A 19,569-nucleotide genomic window follows, 5' to 3' on the forward strand; every position below is an offset into this window, starting at 1 on the left:
TATTTCCCAAGCAGTTTCAGGGACTGTGCATACACACTGTTTAATTTCAAATACAGCTTCCAATATTTTAGCCATTACTGCAGGCTAAGAATTTAATGTGAGAAAGAGCCTGTCTTTATTTCCTGTATCAATTCTACAGCTCTACAGAACTGTGTAAAGGAATCAACCCTAGAACTTTATGACACCTTGACTTCCAGCTGCCTAGTCGTAGCAATACTCTTTTTTTAAGCTTATAATTGTACAAGAAAGCACTCTTTTTGTGACCTTATTGACTAAGCAATTTAGGGGAAAAGTCAGGACAGCTCTCTCACTGTGGCCATAGGACATTTTCCAATTACTATCAGGTAACTTTGCCTCACAAAACCTTCATAATGTGTGATTTCCATGATAATGAGTGCTATTCATACGTTGTCAGGGAAAGCTCAAATACAGCCAAGGAGTCAGTTATCTTTGAGTAACTTGAGAGCTGTGAATAGCACTTACTTCTAGTCTGAAAAACACGTAGTTGTGAGAACACAGTTCAACACATTCAGACTTATTTCCTCAACGGAACATTCACAAAGTATGCACCACATGACAGGCACCAGGGAACCTCCTCTGGGTGATTTTTGGAAGTGTAAGCAGCATGTCCAAAAGCAGTGAAAAGAGTTAAAAACCTGAGTTACATCCTGAGAGTGATATAAAGTTAAGTTCTAAATTCAGAAGAGTCAACTCTTTTAATTCCAGCTTCATCTCTTGCTTCCTTCATCTGTAAAAAGAAAAGTCTTGATTCTACAGAGTGGCTGAGGATTACATATAAAAGAATTCCTACACAGTGAGTTCATTGAGAAAACCTCACTGGTAAAGCCTCTTGGTGGGCAGTTGGGCTTGCATCTTTTGATGATGCTGTTGACAAAAATAATTCATAACCAATCTATAAATGAAAATTTGGGTGAGTTTATTCTGAGCTAGAATGTGAGGACCATGGCCTGGGAGAGTCCTTCCACAAAGGAACGGAGCACTCCAAAGAAGCGGGGGTGTACAGGGTGGTTATATACCCTCAAAGAGGATGTTTCACATATGATTGAAATGTCCCTCTTACAATAGTCACAAGGCACAGTGTTTGATGGACACAGCAGGTAGTGGGTCTGCTATGTCCACGGGCACAGCAGGAAGCAAGTCGGTTATCTTGAACTGGGTGGTCACAGGTGAGTGCAGCAATCAGTTCCTAGCCTAAGGAAAGATGCTTAATCTTTAAGGAAATGCCAACATTGGGAGGGGGAGGGAAGTTGCACCTTTATCTCAAGGGCGTTTGTTCTTGCCATAGGGAATGTCTAAAGCAGATATACAATGCATGCTCAACGGCCACGGTCAGGCCCTTTTGGAAAAACAAGGTCAGGCCGAATTAGGTTTACACCAAATGGCTTCCTCGTATACTCCAATATATCCTATTGCTTGCCATTTCTATTTGTCAATGCCCAAACCTAACCAGTGCCTCCTGCAAAATAGGAAGCGTTCCCCAAACCTGCCAAGGAAAGCTGAGATAAGAATGATGATTCATGAAATCAAAGAGTTTGGTCTAAATATTTCATACTTTCTTTTTCTTTTATAAAGATTGGCACCTGTGCTAACATCTGTTGCCAATCTTTTTGTTTTTTATTTTTTAAATTTATATTCATCTCCCCAAAGCCCCCCACTACATAGTTGTATATTCTAGTTGTAGGTCCTTCTAGTTGTGCTATGTGGGACACTGCCTCAGCACGGCTTGATGAGTGGTGCTAGGTCTGTGCCCAGCATCCGAAGCAGTGAAACCCTGGGCGACCGAAGCAGAGTGAGCAAGCTCAACCACTCAGCCATGGGGATGGCCCCCATTTCATAACATCTTAATGCTATTTAAAAATTCAATTAGATATATCATTTTCTACAGATTCTTTATTAATGAATGTTGATTCTGAGTTATAAAAACTAAAACAGTGACTTAAATGTTTCAGAGACTTACTACAATAGTGTTTCCATATAAGATTTCAGCCTATGGATGTTTTTCAAGAATAATGACTGCTAGGATTGAAGTAATTTTTGAATAAAATGAAATCCATTACAATTTTTTTTTATGATTTATACTTACCATCATAAATGTCTATGAATGTAGTGTTCATTAAAGCTTTTTTCTTAATGAAGAATAATGCCAGATAACCAAGTATTACTTATTCTATCATTTATTTAGGAAAAAGTTTTACATATTAGGATAAAGGAGTAGAAGTTAGCCTAATCATTTCAACCACCCATTTTTCATCTTATACAAACCATGAGAATAAGCCTCTAGAAGGAATTACACTTGAGAGTTGAAACAGGGACAAAGGGTCTGGTCCTTCATTACTTCACATGGAATGATATGCCCTGGCTAAGTCCTATCTCATATTACAAAAACCTCAAGCATAAGGGTGATTGTCATTAGAAAGTCTAGCACAAAAACCACGACCTAGACTGCCATCTTCAAAAAAGACCCACATCCTGCTATCTGCATATACAGAATGGCACTTCAAGAAAATAATCTCTACTGTATGTTTGTAAATTGGCAAGGTACTTTTACTTAAAACGTTAAAAAAAATGAAAATTACACACTTTACTACGAAAATTGAACCTAGGTTAGAAAATTTTTATGGAGTCAAATAATGACTTTAAGACTCTATTTCCATGGTGGCAGCTGATTGGCCTGCATACCCACAGCACTGCTCACAAGAGCTTCAGAGCAAGCGAACGGTTTTTCCAGTTACTGTCAAGAAGTCATCGTCAGCCAAGGCACGCAGTGCTTCTTCAAACATATCTTTGGTAATCGCCTTTGGGGAAGAGGAGGAAACAAATACTTTATACAACAAGTACTCCCTTACCTCTTAAAAGATACAATGACTTCAATGTTAAAAAACCACCATAGTCTTTTCCTTTCTGGTGGTTGTATACATTTCTTATGCTCTAACTCAGGAGTGGCAAACATATCCTGTGAAGAGCCAGATGGCAAATATCACAGACTTGGCACCTGTATGGTCTGTTGCAACTACTCAGCTTTGCCCCCCGGTGCCAGAGTAGCCATAGATGATATCTAAGTGAAGGGGCGTTATGAAGTAGGTGAAGGGCTGGATTTGGCCTGCAGAGTTCTTTCCACCGAACAACTCAACTTTACTTAGTCACAAAAGGGCACCTGAGTATTTCATCCCCCAAACAAATTTATATAATCAATTTGATAGCTGCTAAATTAAGATGTGTGATTATAACACTATTTACAATAACAAAAAACTGCAAACATCCTACATGTCCAACAAGTGGTTAAGTAAATGATGGAATATGCATGCTATAATAAAATGTTACCCAACAATTATGACCAATGTTATGAAGTCTGTTTACCACCAAAGATGATGTTAATAGTATATTGTTAATTAAAAAGAAACAGCAAGTTACAAAACAGTGCAACTATAATTGACTATGTTTATTTTTCAAAGAAAAGTCCACATGTACATATACACATAGAAAAACCATGAAAGGAATACAATGAAATTTTAATCATGATTACTTCTTGATGATGGATTTATGAGTGATCTTTCATTTCTTCTTTATCTTTACCTATATTTATTACTTAAATATTATTAAACAACAAACGAAGGAAAAATAAGAAAAAAACTTGAAAGCAGGATTAAGGGAAAAAAAGAAAAAAAAAAGAAAAAGTCAAACAAAAAATACATATAAACACTTACTATGTCAGACTGTCCCCGAATATCTTCAAAAAGCTGCTGGTATTTTAGAGCTGGTATTTTGCCTTTGGATAAAATAAGTTTTTTCAGTGCTTCAGCTAACTCTTCTTTCCGTTTACGAGTGGTGGCACTCATTCCTGATTTAAAAGAAATTAATGAAAATATTTCTGCTATAAGGAAGTGAAATATTTCAAGTTTCCATAAATATTTCTTTAGCAGTGTTCCCAAAAAAGATTAGGGGACAGTGGCTGAATGCCAAAATACATTCAAAATCATGAGTTTTGGGGCTGGCACCGTGGCCAAGTGGTTAAGTTCACGTGATCTGCTTTGGCAGCCGGGGGTTTCGCTGGTTGGGATCCCGGGCACAGACATGGCACCGCTCATCAGGCTATGTTGAGGCGGCGGCCCACATGCCACAACTAGAAGGACCTACAACTGAAATATACAACTATGTACCAGGGGGATTTGGGGAGAAAAAGCAGGGAAAAAAAAAAACATTGGCAACAGTTGTTAACTCAAGTGCCAATCTTTAAAAAGAAAAATAAAAAGAAATGAATTACTTCTTTAAAATGGGCTAACACGAGTGCTGAGACAGCAGAAGAGGAGACAGAATTCCTTTGAAATTACATATAACACTGTGTGCAGTAGTGTTTATTTTCCTCAGGAGAAGTTAGTGTATATTTTTCTCACAACTTTTATTAGATTCTCAAAGGGGCAACAATCTAAATCTGCTTCAAATGATTTAATTGTTAGCTTAAATGTGAAATATCAATCACATATATTAAATTTCATGTGCTTTTATGTTCAATGCAAATAACAAACCTGTAGTAAGAATAGATATGTCCACAATTCCAGTCCGGGGATCAGTTGCAGACTGCTTTAGAGCCTCCCGATGGAGGCGTTTGGCTTCTTCGACATCAATTGCTTCGACTTTGTTTGAAAACCGTACTTTTGCGTGGGCTTCTGCTAAACGAATTAACGATTCCAGCTGCCGAGGGTATGCGGAAACCATTCCTCGGCTACTACCAATCTTCCTCATGTCTACATAAGCCTAGTGTACACACATAGGAAAAAAAATCAAAACTCCTCAGTAACAATAACCTTAGTTTTGTGGCTGAACTTTGAATTGAACAGTTAGGATTCCATTACATAAAGTGGACTCCTGCCTGGCTGCCATGTGCAGGTCTGGAGGGGAATTAAAAGTCAGATCTAACCTTGGACCTTGAAGCTCATCAGGAAGGTGCTATGTGATGTGGCTTTGAAGAACAGAGAATGAGAATGGGCAGAGAAGAACGTGTGAGGCCTGGCACTCAGAGGACACAGTGTGCTGGGTAAAAGGAAGGTTGGGCTGTCCGTCTGAAAGAGATGCTCAGGCACCGATTCTGGTTTACACTTCTGCTGAGGATTCATTTAACAAGGCATGCAGCAAAGGTTCACTAGGATAACGTTACAAAGGTAAGCTATATTAAACTTACCTAGATGACATAATTTTATTTCTTTTTGAACAACTCTCAAGAATTTGATACAAATGGAAAATTACACATCACTTGTAACTTTCATTTGAACATTTTCAGGGGCTTAGTAAGGATGTAAAGCCCATCAGAGCACGAGGAACCTTCCTAATATCACAACATTTGAATAACCTAATATATAGCACTGTGCACTGCTGCCCATGTAAAAGGATACTGAAAAGTGTCCTTTTCATAAATTTCATAAATTACTTATTCATCTTATTTTTTAGAAACAAGCAAATGGAAGTTCAGAGAAATTGGATGACTTGTCCAGAGTTACAAAGTACAAACTACGTAGCATCACCTATATTTCAACTTAGGTATTCTGATCTTAAATTCACTGCGCTTACAAGTGTTTAAATATAAAAACAGTGTGTATAACGTACATAAATTAACCTTTTTCTGCTTTTTACATTTGGAAAAGTCAACTTTGCAACACAGGAGGAAAACAGCATATTATTCTTGACAGAATAATTAATATTTTAAAGGCAATAACCAGCTAGCTACACTAATGCTTTTGGCCACAGGCTCAGCAAAATATTTTTTTAGGCTTTAAACATGAGTTACCTCGATAAGAGCCTGACTGGCTTCCTGGCTCAGGCGAGGCATGACTGTGCTGTGAGCATAAGCAATATAGTCCTTCAGCACTGCCATGTCCATGAACACCTCTTCCACTTGCTCCTGGCTCTGGTAGTACAGAGCAACAAGGTGGTGAGCCAGACGTCTGTCGTAGGCTTCGTCCTGAGGGTCCAGCATGAGGAATATCAAATCGAACCTGAGAAAATGTGAAAACATAGTTTTCCTAGTTGGGACACCAACAAACCTATAAACCTAATTTAAAAATTGTCCTGAAGTCACCTAGGCATGTACAGTGAACGTGCGTTTAGTGAGGGCTGCTGAGGGAGAGGAACTATCTTCTGTCCAGGCTGCCTAAAGAGCCTCAGATCAATCCAGTTCACCCTGCTCTGTCCTCAGCAGGTGCCTGCTCTCCTAGCCCTTGTGTCTGTCCAGGAAACAGCCGGCCACCAAACAGGTGAGTCAAAGTAAGATTCCCCGGAGGAAAATGTTATAATAATTTTGAAGACTGGAAGATTTGAATAAAAATACATTCAGCTGTTTTGGGCAAAAAGAACTATTTGGTAAAAAAAAAGTCAAGTAATTAAAATTTAAAATCCATCAATATTTGGAGTAGTGGGTTGAGAAAAAGTGAGGGTTATATGACTCTGCTTTAACAAATTTAATTTTTCAGAACCTTATCTACAGTGTGAAGCTGTTCTTTGCACTGTGTTGATCCTCTGTAGTGGCCTTAAGACTGAGATAAGAGTAGTGAGCGACAGGCTTCTGAAAAGGATGACAAGGTGAAATGTCCTAATTGCTTGAAAAGATGAATAAATGTTAAGGTGCTACCCACAGTTGAGTGGAGAGATACACAGTTCTTGTCATGAAAACCTTTGAACAATCAAATTTAAAAACTTTTCCATTAGAGTGAACACTTTATGAAATCAGCAGCTGTTGAATATTATTATTTCCTTTTCTTAAACTCACTCTGAAAGTTCTACACATGAGCAAAGTAAGAACACCTGTTTTATAAAATGTTTCCATACCTTGATAGTAACGTGTGAGGAAGCTGGATATTTTCAATGGTAGTTTTTTTTGGATTCCATTGAGACTCGATAGGATTTGCTGCTGCCAGAATAGAGGTGCGTGCATTGAGCTGACAAATAATCCCAGCCTATCAGGGAAAACAGTGCCATTAGGAACCTTACCTTGACACTGGCAGAAACTCTGTGAGTCATCTTACCCTGGCATGCCATCTGCCATGTCTCCACTGCCACCAAGAGCCACATCACCTTGCAAAGGTGATTCAGTGGTTCCACTTGGGAGAACACCCTATCTCCAGATTCATGCCAAGGAACAAGTTTTAATTTTTAAAAAAGTTTTTTAAAATTCATTTTATTTCACTTTATTATTTTTTTTTTGAGGAAGATTAGCCCTGAGCTAACATCTGCTGCCAAGCCTTTTTTTTTTTGCATAGGAACAGTGGCCCTAAGCTAACATCTGTGCTCATCTTCTTCTACTTTATAGGTGGGACACCTGCCACAGCATGGCTTGATAAGTGGTGCGTAGGTCTGTACCTGGGATCTGAATTGGTGAACCCCAGGCCACTAAAGTGGAGCATGCGAACTTAACTGCTGTGCCACCAGGCTGGCCCAAGGACCCAGTTTTAGATAAATGTATGCTATAAATAACTGCGTCTTTCTCAGAAACTAAACCCCTTGCATGAGATTTAGGCAAACTCAAGTTCTACAAAAATCATACGTCAGTGGGTTAGTAGAGCAAAAATGATGAAAGAGGATCCTGTAAAAAATACTCAGAGATTTAGCTGAAATTTAATAGGAAAAGTATTTACCAGTTTTGCAAAGTTAGAACCAAGGTTATACTATACAGTTCCATAGATGCTTTATTTCAAGTGTCCACACATTTTGAACAAGTCTGTGTTTACAAATGGAGAATGTGACTCACCTTTGCAATGGAAAGAGTCTGCTGTTCCATGACTTCATGCAATACTGATCTTGTACTTTCATTCATCTTGTCAAACTCATCAATACAGCAGATGCCATTGTCACTGAGGACAAGGGCACCAGTCTGCAGGACAAGCTGCCTCGTCTCAGGGTCTTTCATGACATACGCAGTGAGGCCGACTGCACTGGAGCCCTTCCCGGATGTGTACTGGCCCCTGGGGACCAGGTTGTACACGTACTGCAGCAGCTGGGACTTACTGGTCCCAGGGTCACCGCACAGCAGGATGTTGATCTCAGCGCGAAATTTGCCCCTTCCTGTGTGACTAAAATCTTTCCTTGTTCCTCCGAAGAGCTGAAGCAAGATTCCCTAAACAAACAAACATGCCTAAACTTTCATTCACTAGAGAGTAGTAACTGCGATAAAGTTTAAACATTAGAGGTGTTTTTCAACCCCATGGATGAAGAATTACAATTAAGAAATTAAAGGAAGGTATAAAAAATGTATGTGACAATGCTTTAAGTTATCACTAACCAATTTACACATAAGCACACACCATGATGCCAGAGTGATGGCCATGTAAATCCCTATTCTGACCCTCTGTGGCTTTTCTTACATTTAGAGACATGTAAGTTTGGTTTAGAGATGAAGAAATAGACAATGATGCTTTAATTCTTCTCAAGAACTAACCAAGTCAGGTCGTAGGTACCATGCTTTGCCAGACAGGCAACAGCTCAGCTCCTATCCTTTGGGGGTCGGGGGGGTTGGGGGATTGAATCAATGTTTATACTATTTAATCCCAAAGAACTATAAATCCCAACCACAAGTTAAAATTCCAGCATTACCTTCTTTATATCTTCATGTTCATAAATGCTTGGAGCCAAGGCTGAAGCAAGCCTCTCATAAATGTCTGGTTTTTTGGAAAGTTCCTTAAGCAATTCCACACGCTTCTCTGAAAAAAGTTTCTGTTCTGCTTCTTCATCAAGCCCATGCAGACGTTTTGCATCAGTTTTCCGATAATGAATGACATCAATGTGGGTTTTGTAGACAGACTTCACATTACTCACTCTTGGATTGACTCGAATAGGAACAGCTCGATAGATGCCTGAGGACAACCGTGAGACATGCTTTTACCTACCAGTAACGGGCTCAGTAAACCAGTGCAGACAACAGGTAGCACTGAGGAGAGCTGAGGGCTGGCAATGGAGGAGGGGAGCTTCCAGGCACACTGCCTTCTTGGCCCTCCCAGAGCCTGGGACTCAAGGCATGTATTGCAAACCTCGATGCTGAAGCGGGCAGGGCAAGTTGGAAAGAACACAGGTTTCTGAAAATGGCAAACCTAAAAATGTGTCCATCTGTGACCACTTGTTAGCTCTGCAAGCCTGGACACCTATATGAGCATTTCCACACTGCACATAAACTACTTTGCTTCCAGCACAATGCCTGGCTCCTGGCTGTGTTTGACGACCCATATTTTGAAATAGTATTTTCAATTCCCTTAAGCTAAGTGTACAAAATCTGCTCAGTAATTATTTCACTGGAATACTAAAATCCTATACCAAAAACCTGAAAGAAAGGAAATCCTAAAAACTCAAATCTTTTAAAATTGCTCACAAATTATTTTACAGACAGTAAGATAGTCTAATGAGTCAAAGGGGAAAATATGGTGAAGAAAAAATGACTATACTTTGTTAATAACAGGAGGTGTTTCTAGGTGAATGGTTGGTTGTGCCTCACCCCCTTTCTAAAGAATTTAATTTAAGAACATTAAAAGAAGTAGATGAACAATCAACCCTTCAATCATACCAACTCATTCATTCTCCAAGAAGAAAAAGTTCCAAAACTAATAAGTCTGATGGTTATCTTTTTTGAATTTCCAATGAGAACCCCTGAACTCCAGGACAATTCAGTTTCATGTTGCTTTCTGAGGAGAAAATATCCGATCTCTCTCTCAAAGCTTTCACAGCATGCCACCACAGGTCACCTGTCCTTTTGTTTATTTAACAGGTCAATGTAATTCTTTTCTAAAACATAAAAACCAGTTTATATATAACATTCTTAGAACACACACTATTCCACATGCTAAGAAGATCAGGGATGGATGATCATGTTTACCATGATTAGAGTGGCTTAGTTATCTTTACTGGTGCCTGCAATGCTTCATCTTCACAGAACAGCACTGATAATACTTATTTTACATCTGAAGGTGTTTTCCACAATAGCTCCCCCCCCAAATACTTTCACATGTACCATCCCATTAATTCCACTTTGCAGTTGAGGAAACGAAAATAGTGGATTAGATACTTTATCCAGGGTTTCAGAACAGTAAGGTGGCAGAACTGGGAATGCACATCTCTTCACTAGAGATGATACATTCTTTCAAATTTTTAACTACTACACTTACTTTTACAACTTAAGATTGCTAGTGACAACTGCTGGACTTCATCCTGGGGTAGACACAGGATGAGAGTCCTGACTCCCTGAGCAGAACAGATAGACTGCCTCAGGAGCTTCAGCCACCTCCTGGACTCAATTCCCAGACTGCCCTCAATAATGAACTATGCCTGCCACAAACAGAAACACAAAGACACCCGCCTTGAGCGACCAGGTGGCCACGCTGCTCTGAAGCATCGAAAGGCAGACTGGCATATTCATGTGGTGCAGCAGAAAGAGCACTTCTTTGGCAGGAAGAGGAATGGAGTCCTGGCACCACAATTTAAAGCAGAATCTTAGCTACAGTGACGTACACTTTTCTGAATCTCAGTGTCCTCGGCTCTAAAAATACCCTAATACAACTCCTAACATGGAAATAAGGGACTCTGACCCATTCTTCTCTGTAATAAATAAATTTTAAACCTTGGCTGTGCATTTGGGAAATAAGTAGAAAATTACTTAAAAGTGTAGAGTTGGAGAGTGATGCTTCCTGGAGCTGATGGCATAGCTCAGATCTTACCAAAACCAGCCCTGTCTGGAGCTGTTTTTTCAAGACACCAATACTAACAAGACAGATAAACACACGGCTCTGGGACACCTGAGATGGCAAGAAGCAAGTGACAGCAAAGACAAGGCATTGAAAGGTCCCATCCTGCTAGGTTAAAGCACACAACTCATCTTGTGAAGACCTGAATGACAGATGGAGGCAGGACCAAGCCCCAGACCAGTGAATTCATGACCAAGTCAGAAGAGTGACTAAAAAGTGTCATGGAAGGAAAACAGACTTCTCATCTTGTTAGTACAACCTACATTCTTACCTGTAACATTCACTCTGTCCCCAGGTTGAACCTTGTCAACAAGGTCATTGTGAGCAAAGAGGATGACAGTGTGAGGCGTCTGCCCTGCAGGCATATCTTCAGGAGACTCTTGAAGTTTGATCTGAAAGAAGAGCAGTGAAAACAGAAAACTCAGGAAACAAAGAAAGCATAATGGAGACAAAACATGTGAGTCTTTGTACAACTTAGAGGTAACTATTTTTGATGCCTGGCATCTTCTTTTCAAAACATCATTCTTTGTTTTACTCTGCATAGTTAAGTTTTTAAAAAAGCACAGTTAGGGGGCCAGCCCAGTGGTGCTGCGGTTAAGTTCAGTGTGCTCTGCTTCAGTGGCCTGGGTTTGCGGGTTTGGATCCTGGGCGTGGATCTACACCACTCATCAGCCATGGTGTGGTGGCAACTCACATACAAAGTAGAGGAAGACTGGCATAGATGTTAGCTCAGGGCTAATCTTCCTCAGGGGGGAAAAAAGTACACACATATTAAAGTTTGTTTAATGTAAAACAAACACACATTTTGTGAGGATATTGTTTATTTAAGCACTCCTCTCTGTGGGAGAGGGGGCGGCGATTTAGGTGACTCTGTTTCTGTGCCATTTTAAGGTTTTAGTGGATACCTCTTTGCATAAATGTTTGTGTACATTTCTAAAGATTTTCTTTAGAAGCTATTTCTAGCAGATTTCTTCAGTTGAGTAGCCACTTTTAAGGTTCATGGTTAAGCAGTTCTGTGCATCTCTTCTAGTCACTGTGCACTTCACAAATACTTACCTGTTACCTAATTATATCAACTCATCTAACAAGTATCTGCTGAGCATCTGCTACATGCCAGACATTGTTCTGTTGCAGATTCTGCAGTCAATGAAGTCTTGCCCCTCACCCAGTGGAGTGGGGACAAACAATACATGAACACACAAGTAAGCACATAACAGATCGGACAGTTACAAATGCAATGGACAGAAGAAAAAACAGGGTAAGGAGCACAGACGGTGGGGATGGAGGAGACACATTTTGCAAAACAAGGTTAGTGAAGGCCTTTCTCAAATCACGTGACCTCTGGGCAGAGGTCTAAGGATATTAGGGAAGAAGCCATGTGTTCTCAATGGAAAGAAGAGCAAGTACAAAGGTCCTGAGGCAGGCTTGTGCTTGACTGAGGAGCCAAGAAAAAAGGGAATGGTGGAGACAACGTCAGCAAGTTCCGTAGGTACAAAGGTGTGTTGTGGGTGATGCCAAGCCATGTAGGCTTGGAGGCTACTCTAAGACACTAGGTTTTATTCCAAGTCAGTTTGGGAGTCTTTGAAACATTCTAAGAATACTACACTACAAGGTCCTTGGGAACAGGGCTCCACCTTTGTATCTCCAGTTCTCAGCACCATGCTGGCGTGCACTGAGGTACACTTACTCCAATAATTTACACCAATGTTACATGAAAACTTATACCTTAAGTTACTTTTCAATTCTTTGATTAACAATAAACTTGAACTCTTTCTTCACATGTGGTAGTATTTTTTTTAATTGACACCCAGTAAGAGAATTACCTTTTGTAGTATTTAGAACACATTTTGTCTACTTAACATTAAAAAACCTGCTTAAACATTGTCAGAAAATAAAAAAAATTAAGTCCTTGTGCATACTTTTATAACACTACATCATAGTAAATAAATTTCTGCCTTTCTTCACTTATTCTACAGCATTTTAATAAGTTCAGCTTAAAATTTTCATGGTTAAAGAGATACAAGGCAAAACTTCCTACATAATAAAATTTGTGAGAAAACCTTTGAAAAAATTTCTCAACCCATTCATTACCAATAGAACAGTTGCAAAAGGACAGAACTTAGCCAAATAATTTTTACTAATCTCAAATGTTTTATATACTCTTTCTGACATACTAAATTTATATGATTTTAAATATTTCCCAACGAAGCATCTCATGTTAAATTTGATTTAGTAAGTCATAGTAGGCTAATTTGATCTGTTAACTTACAAATGACATTAAACTTAAGATGTTTATTGTAGAAGAATGCATTCCTTCTCTTGTTACAAAATATTATAGGCCATGACAATGTAGACTACAAATAATGACCTGGTACTTACAGCAACAAAACAAGGATACTGACATCCCAAAGCTGAAGACTCAGAGTACTCCAAGTATCAGCCTGCAATTCTTTGACAAAATCTATACTGTCAGAGAAGGAATGGAGTAGTTGGATGCCATTCAGGAAGCAAGGTTTTAGGACCTCAAGAGTGGACAAGTTAAATTTGGCTTTCTGAGGCTCCAGAGAGGCAGAACAAAGGCAAAACATGCCATAGGGAAGCTGCCCAGCGTCCCCAGGAGGCCACGTACCATCTGCTTGTCAGAGAACACAGAGCGATTGTGGATTAGCGCCATGCTGTGGGTGGTGTGGCAGCGCTCGCACACACAGGGCTCAGCAATGCGGCCACGGTCCATCTCCACCCGCACTGTGTGGGCGCACACCTGGCACTGAAAGAAGGCCTCCTGCATCTCTGGAATCAGCTGGGATGTCCTGATTACCATGCCACTGATGGCAATAAGTTGGTCGATGTCTGCAAGGGGAGAGAGAGGTCGGCTTGTCCATTAGCCACTGCCCACAGCCCAGCCAGATGTAGTCACTTCCCGGGCTGACCTCCTGCCATTAAGCCCAGGAAAATCTTACCCAGCAGTGCAGAGGAACCTGGGGATTACTGGGGCCACAGGTGGGTCATGAACATCTCATTGGGAACCCTCAGGTCTGGCCTAGGATGTCATTCCTGTGTCCAGTCTGTCTTCTTCTCAACCTCCATGCACCTCTGACCCTTTCTTCCTCAGGGCCTCCTGTCCAATAGGCACCTACCACTTCCCTTCTCATCTGCCTCCTGTTTGGCTCCACTTTTCTATCAATTCTCAATAGCTTTTACACCTCAATCTTTGTATATGGCAAACATCACGTTTGTCCTGTGTCTCACTCTTACGACCACTGTCCAGCTCAGGACACTGCTGCTCCATATTTGAGCTACTGCTGAAGTCTCCTAACTGAACTTTGACATACCTTGCACACTAGACATACTTCTCAAGAGCAGCAAAATCTTTCTCCTCAGAAAGTATCAATGGCTCCCTATTGACTTCAGAATAAAACCTAGATTAAGTTAGAATTCAAAGCTCTTCAGGGCCTAGACTTTCCAACCCCCATGCAAAAATATTCCCTCCCAAACACCCTGTTTCAGCCATTACTTATTGTCCACAGATTGCTGTTTCACTTCTGCCCATATCTCATCTTTCCTCTGTTTAGCGTGAATTCCTTCACGTCTGCTTTCTAAACCCTTACTGTAATCCAAATTTCCCTTCCACACGGACTCTTCTCACTTAGCCAGGGCTCTCTTCTCTCCCTCAGCTGAGACATCTCCTGCACTATTCTTCTATTATTCCACCTTTTCTTTTATTTACTTTCCAAACTAGATTTCTTTCTTATGCTCCAGAGCAGGAATCATATTTTGTATTTATTTCCTACAGTGATTCTGAGAAAATGCCTACCTAATAAAATTATGGTAAAATTATTATATTTGGGTAAGTTCAACTTAAGATAGTTTTCAATAGTTCCAACATCCTTTACGCAATTTCACTTAGGTTAAAAAAGGTATGCTGGGTTCATAAGCATATAGAGTAAATGAATCTGCTATTATTTTGTCGACTTATAATCCATCATCACCACTATGACCACCAATGCTTTTAAAGCTCCTTGATGAAATAACGTTTTGTTTATTTCCATGTAAAGTATTTTTCTGCTATTAAAAATATCACCTTCTGGGTTCAGGTTTCTCATATTCTTAGTCTTCAGTGCGTTGAATGGTCTTACTTGAATCTGATGTTCTAAAATTGAGTCAGGGTAATGATCAAAGAAGATCTCGTTGACAGCCATGTCAAAAGTTGGAATAACCTCCTGTAAAAATTAATACAAGGATGCAAGCTGTGTTTGTATTTCTATCTTAGGGTTACATATAAGAAATAAAGCATTTCTGGGGCTGGCTCCATGGCCTAGTGGTTAAGTTTGCTGGTTCAGATCCTGGGCATGGACGTGGCACTGCTCATCAGGCCATGGTGAGGTAGTTTCCCACATAGCACAACCAGACGGACCTACAACTAGAATATACAACTATGTACTGAGGGGCTTTGGGGAGAAGAAGATTGGCAACAGATGTTAGCTCAGGTACCAAAGTACAAAAGCAAAAACACATAGCATATTCCAAAATCATTTACCGTATATAATCACACACACGCATTTACAAACCCTGGGCAGAGTGAACTATCTTACCGCTGTATGTTCTCATTGGTTAAATGTGATTATATATGTAAGTGCCTTTGCGATTACTGGCATATTTTAGGCTTTTAATTAGTAACAGAAAGGATCTTGAGCTCACACCTTCATGTCTTACATTTTCTCCACAATAAAATGATACCAAAATAAATTAAATCATAATTATCTGGGACCGGCCCTGTGGCCTAGTGGTTAAATTTCACGTGCTCTGCTTTGGTGGCCCAGGGTTTGGTTCCTGGGCGTGGACCTATACCACCCATCGGCAGTCATGCTGTGGCAGCAACCCACATACAAAATAGAGGAAGACTGGTGCATATGTTAGCTCAGGGTGAATCTTCCACAGCAAAAGGAAAACAAAAAGCATAATTATCTTATTCAAATTTGTTAACATTTGTTCCCCATTTTGCAGATGAGGAAACAGCCTTGGGGGCTAAGGAACTTGACCAAAATTACACAGCTATTAAGCAGCAAAATCAAGATTTAAAACCAAGTCTGCTTGCCTTCAAAGCCTATAGCTAGAATCAATATAGCTGATACGTCATTAATAACACCTGCCCTTAAGCCTAGAAGAAAAAGGCTACAATACAGTTAATATATTGTTAGAGATGGCAGAACTCTTCAATACATTTATAAAATATTTCCACTTAAGATAATTCAATTCACCAAACTCAAGAAGTTATCAATTGTAAGACTCATCAGTACTTTGTATACTATTAAGAAACATTGCCAATTAAACTATGACATGCCATTCACAGTAATACACACCCCAATTTCAGAAATGTTAGTGTGAAAAAATGTTCATCTTCAAGGAGATGAAACATGGTTTTCCAAAGAAGTTCCTGTGCTGTGGAGGCATATTCCATCACCACCAAGGAAATTTTGCTCTTTAGAAACTCTCCTGATGTTCTAGATGTTTACCATAATCCATCATGGTTAAAGCTAAATTCTTACCTGTGGGTAACAGATGAGCTGTCTGTACAGATTTTTGTCAAATGATTTTATGTGTTCACAATTAACATTTAAAAATGGCTCCCCAATAACATTAATCTGTAAGATAAAACAAACAAGTCATACTCTAATTTTGTTTTACCATGTATAATCTGAATGCATATGAATGTTTGATTACCTCCCCAAGTCGTTGCATGTACAGAGGTTCAGTAATATCTATGCCAACACTTTCTTCTTCTTTAGCCAGAGGGTCAATAAAACGCTGAAGAAATCTCTTGATGTGGAGAGAAAAACATTAAGCATAATGCATTTAGGAATAAATAACTATTCAAAATACCAAAAATTTTGAGTATGTCACTATTTGGAGACATAGTGTTTTTTTCTTCTTAAAAACTAGAAAAACATCCATAACTCTAAGACACCTAGAAACCTATCCCTAAGTATTATGGCTACATACATATAGGTTATAAATACTTTTTCCCAGGATCTTCAGAGCCCTAAGAATATGAATTTTAACACATATAGCTCACCTGAAAATTTTCTTTGCACGTTGCCACATTTACATCTGTTCCCCAAATCACAAGTTTTTGGCCTAGAGACTGCTCACTTGCCACTATATCTTCTGTTGCTGGCTACACAGAAAAATATGACAAAACCACGTTAATGGGGAATGACTCATTTTATGTTCCTGACATGATGCTATGAGAAGACTGTACTGTGTACTCACCCCATCGGACTGCAAATCCACCTGCAGGCCCTTCCGAGCAGACCCCAGGTCAGGCCTCTGCCTCACAGGTGTGCCCCTAACACCACTTCTGGGGGTTCCCTCTACCCGAGAGCTGGGAGTGCCATATGTCAGTGGTGAACTAACATCAAAATCAAGAGGAATAGCTATAAAAACAAAATTTTGAAATTTATAATCAAATTCTGGTAGCATATAAAACCTAAACCTACAGTATGTTATCTGTTGATCTAAGTCATCTACACCAATAGCAAACTGAAAGTTTATTGTACCTGTGGTGAAGATTCTGGGGACTATTAAACGTTCTATAAAAAGCCACCAAAAGTTTCTTTTTTTGCTCACTAAGCTCTAACATGTACTATCTCTGCACTCTTTTGGTGAACATACTAGCTCATGCACAGAGTCACTTTAGCTAACCCTTAGCAAACCAGCAAATCTAACGAGCTGAAGCATTGTGGGTATATTAACCACATATAACGTAGATGTTCAGAAACACACTTGAAGAATGCATCTGAGGAGGGCTGGAAAACAGTGTGTCCGGCGCTGCAGGGCTCTGCAGGTCTGCTCCAGGGGAGGTGGGCATCGGCTGCAGTTCTCCTGTAGAGGTGGAATCCTCGCCTCGACGTCTCTGAGACGGAGATGACCTGGAATCCTCACTTCGAGCTTGCGACATACAAAACAGAAAAGACAGCCATCAATGCTTATGTTGGGTCTTCCTAGATTTGTCTGTCTCTTGGGACAGTTTGATTCATTACTGAACAAATACAAACCAAACAGAACGGGGGCACATGGGCACTGACGTGTTTAACCAGTCAAAACTTAGGAACAGCCTGGCAAGGGTGGACGTGAGCATCCGGCGCTGCCGCCTCCCAAGGAAGGTCTGTGCACACTAGAGCTGGCAGAGCGCGAGCGCAGGCTCGCAGCCACACATCTCCTCTTCCTCCTCCTTCCGGGACTTGGAGGCACCGCCCAGGCCGGACACCCGCAGGGCCTGGCGCACGACCACGGTCTCTCAGCAGTGGCGGGAAAAGGCTAGAGACATGCGGAAGCTGGGGGTGGGGGGAGAAGAGCAGGATTTGGGGCTGACTGGCGAGGGGACTTACGCATCTGCGCTGGAGTGGCCCGCCCGCGCCGGCTACCGCGCCGGCTCGGGGTCGACGCCGGGGACGACATGCTGCTCGGGGTACCTGCGCGACAAGGAGGACAGGCTCGCGGCACGCCCGCCCGACTGCCCCCGCCTCGAGAATAGCACCCCCTGCCAGGCTCGAGGCCGAGCCCACCCCGCCGGCGCGATTACCCGGGACAGCGGTGCCTCCGCGCGGAGATCCGAGGGGCACTAGGGGGGTTCGCGCTCCCGGAATGCACCAGCCGGGCCAAGGTTTCCCGCGGGCAGCCCGACGTCACCGCCCTCGGCGGCGCCCCGCCAATCATAGCAGTGCTCTCGCCTGGCTCCGCCTCCAGGAGGCGCCACTGCGCACCGACAGGGGCGTGCTGAACAGCCTGCTCGGGCGCCCGGCGAATGGCAGAGGCAGTCCTCGCTCGGGATCCCCCTCCAGTCAGGTGGTCTGACCCCCTGCTGGACCGCGGTTTCGCGGGAAATCTGGGGAGTCCAACTAGACCATGTTCACGGGGGTGTTGATCCTCACTGAAGCGTTGGCCAAGGGGAATATCCTTATTTATCCCTAAACATTTTCATTTCTAGAAACATTCCAAATGCATTTTTTACTCTTTATCAAGGGACAAACTTGTAGATCTTGCCCAAGACCCTCGCTTGTCTTTTTCTGCCTCTGGTATTTAGTCAACTCCAATTCACCAACTATGCTCCCCGTCTATTTCCGGAGGTCAAACTGTTGGATTCCTGCTTCTCCCAAAGTTTCGATGCATGCATGCTAAGTGTATCGGGCGCAACACATTCATAAACCTGCCAACATCTTAATTCTCGTCTAAGCAGCTGTTCCTACAGGGAACACCCTCCCGCTAGGGTCTCGTGGAAGGTCCTGCCTCCCCCGCCCCGGAAATCCCGCCCCCGTATCGCTAGCCCCGCCTTTGGAGCAGAGGTGTTTCCGGGTCTGGCTTGGGTGTGCGGACGCCTGGCTCTGTGTGTGGGTGGGCGCCATGGCGCACTCCGGCTCTGGCCTACAGAGCTTTTTGATGCAGCTGCAGGAGTCCTTGTCCGCCGCGGACCGCTGCAGCGCCGCGATGGCCGGTTACCATCTGATCCGGGGCCTGGGGCAGGAGTGCATGCTGAGCACCGGCCCCGCTGTGCTGGGTGCGTACGGTCCCCGCCGGCCGCGCGCGCTTCTGGGTTCCACACGTGTGCCGGAGAAGGCCCGGCGTTCCTCCCGCCCTGGGGATAGGAAACAGTAGTTTGAAGTCCTGCTGTTTGATTATGCGTCCTCGGAATTTCTGTGGACGTGTATAAAAAGAGATTTGTTGTGCTGCTTTTTTCCTAACAGCAGAGGAAGACTTTTGAGACCAAAGTTGGTGAAAATGATTTAAGTTGGGCAGTCCTTGCTACACAAATGGGGGAGAGAGAATAAGGGGAAAGTAT

At 41.8% G+C, this 19,569-nt stretch overlaps 2 protein-coding genes across 5 annotated transcripts in view; one reads left to right on the forward strand and one right to left on the reverse strand.

Moving 5' to 3' along the window:
- Window positions 1-2,179: 2,179 nt before the first annotated feature.
- MCM4 (minichromosome maintenance complex component 4) lies at window positions 2,180-19,085 on the reverse strand. The gene is made up of 17 exons (XM_005613179.4): window positions 18,316-19,085; window positions 18,122-18,205; window positions 17,517-17,681; window positions 17,004-17,167; window positions 16,807-16,908; window positions 16,455-16,550; window positions 16,280-16,375; window positions 14,815-14,953; window positions 13,363-13,583; window positions 11,005-11,125; window positions 8,599-8,858; window positions 7,757-8,122; window positions 6,838-6,965; window positions 5,801-6,008; window positions 4,545-4,773; window positions 3,726-3,859; window positions 2,180-2,816 (listed from the first exon to the last, which is right to left on the reverse strand). Exons 2-17 carry the CDS (start codon window positions 18,189-18,191, stop codon window positions 2,724-2,726), a joined length of 2,592 nt encoding a protein of 863 aa, XP_005613236.1. The 5' UTR covers window positions 18,192-18,205; window positions 18,316-19,085; the 3' UTR covers window positions 2,180-2,723.
- PRKDC (protein kinase, DNA-activated, catalytic subunit) overlaps window positions 19,072-19,569 on the forward strand; it is a 202,058-nt gene continuing 201,560 nt past the window's right edge. The window contains exon 1 of one of the 4 annotated variants that reach the window (XM_070221373.1): window positions 19,072-19,287. Coding sequence is in view for 1 of the 4 variants with exons in the window: in NM_001163858.2 (NP_001157330.1) it covers window positions 19,134-19,287 (154 nt within the window). In the remaining 3 variants the exon portion in view is untranslated. 4 annotated transcript variants of the gene reach the window in all.

The sequence above is a fragment of the Equus caballus genome, chromosome 9 (assembly GCF_041296265.1).
Source record: "Equus caballus isolate H_3958 breed thoroughbred chromosome 9, TB-T2T, whole genome shotgun sequence".
NCBI lineage: Eukaryota > Metazoa > Chordata > Mammalia > Perissodactyla > Equidae > Equus > Equus caballus.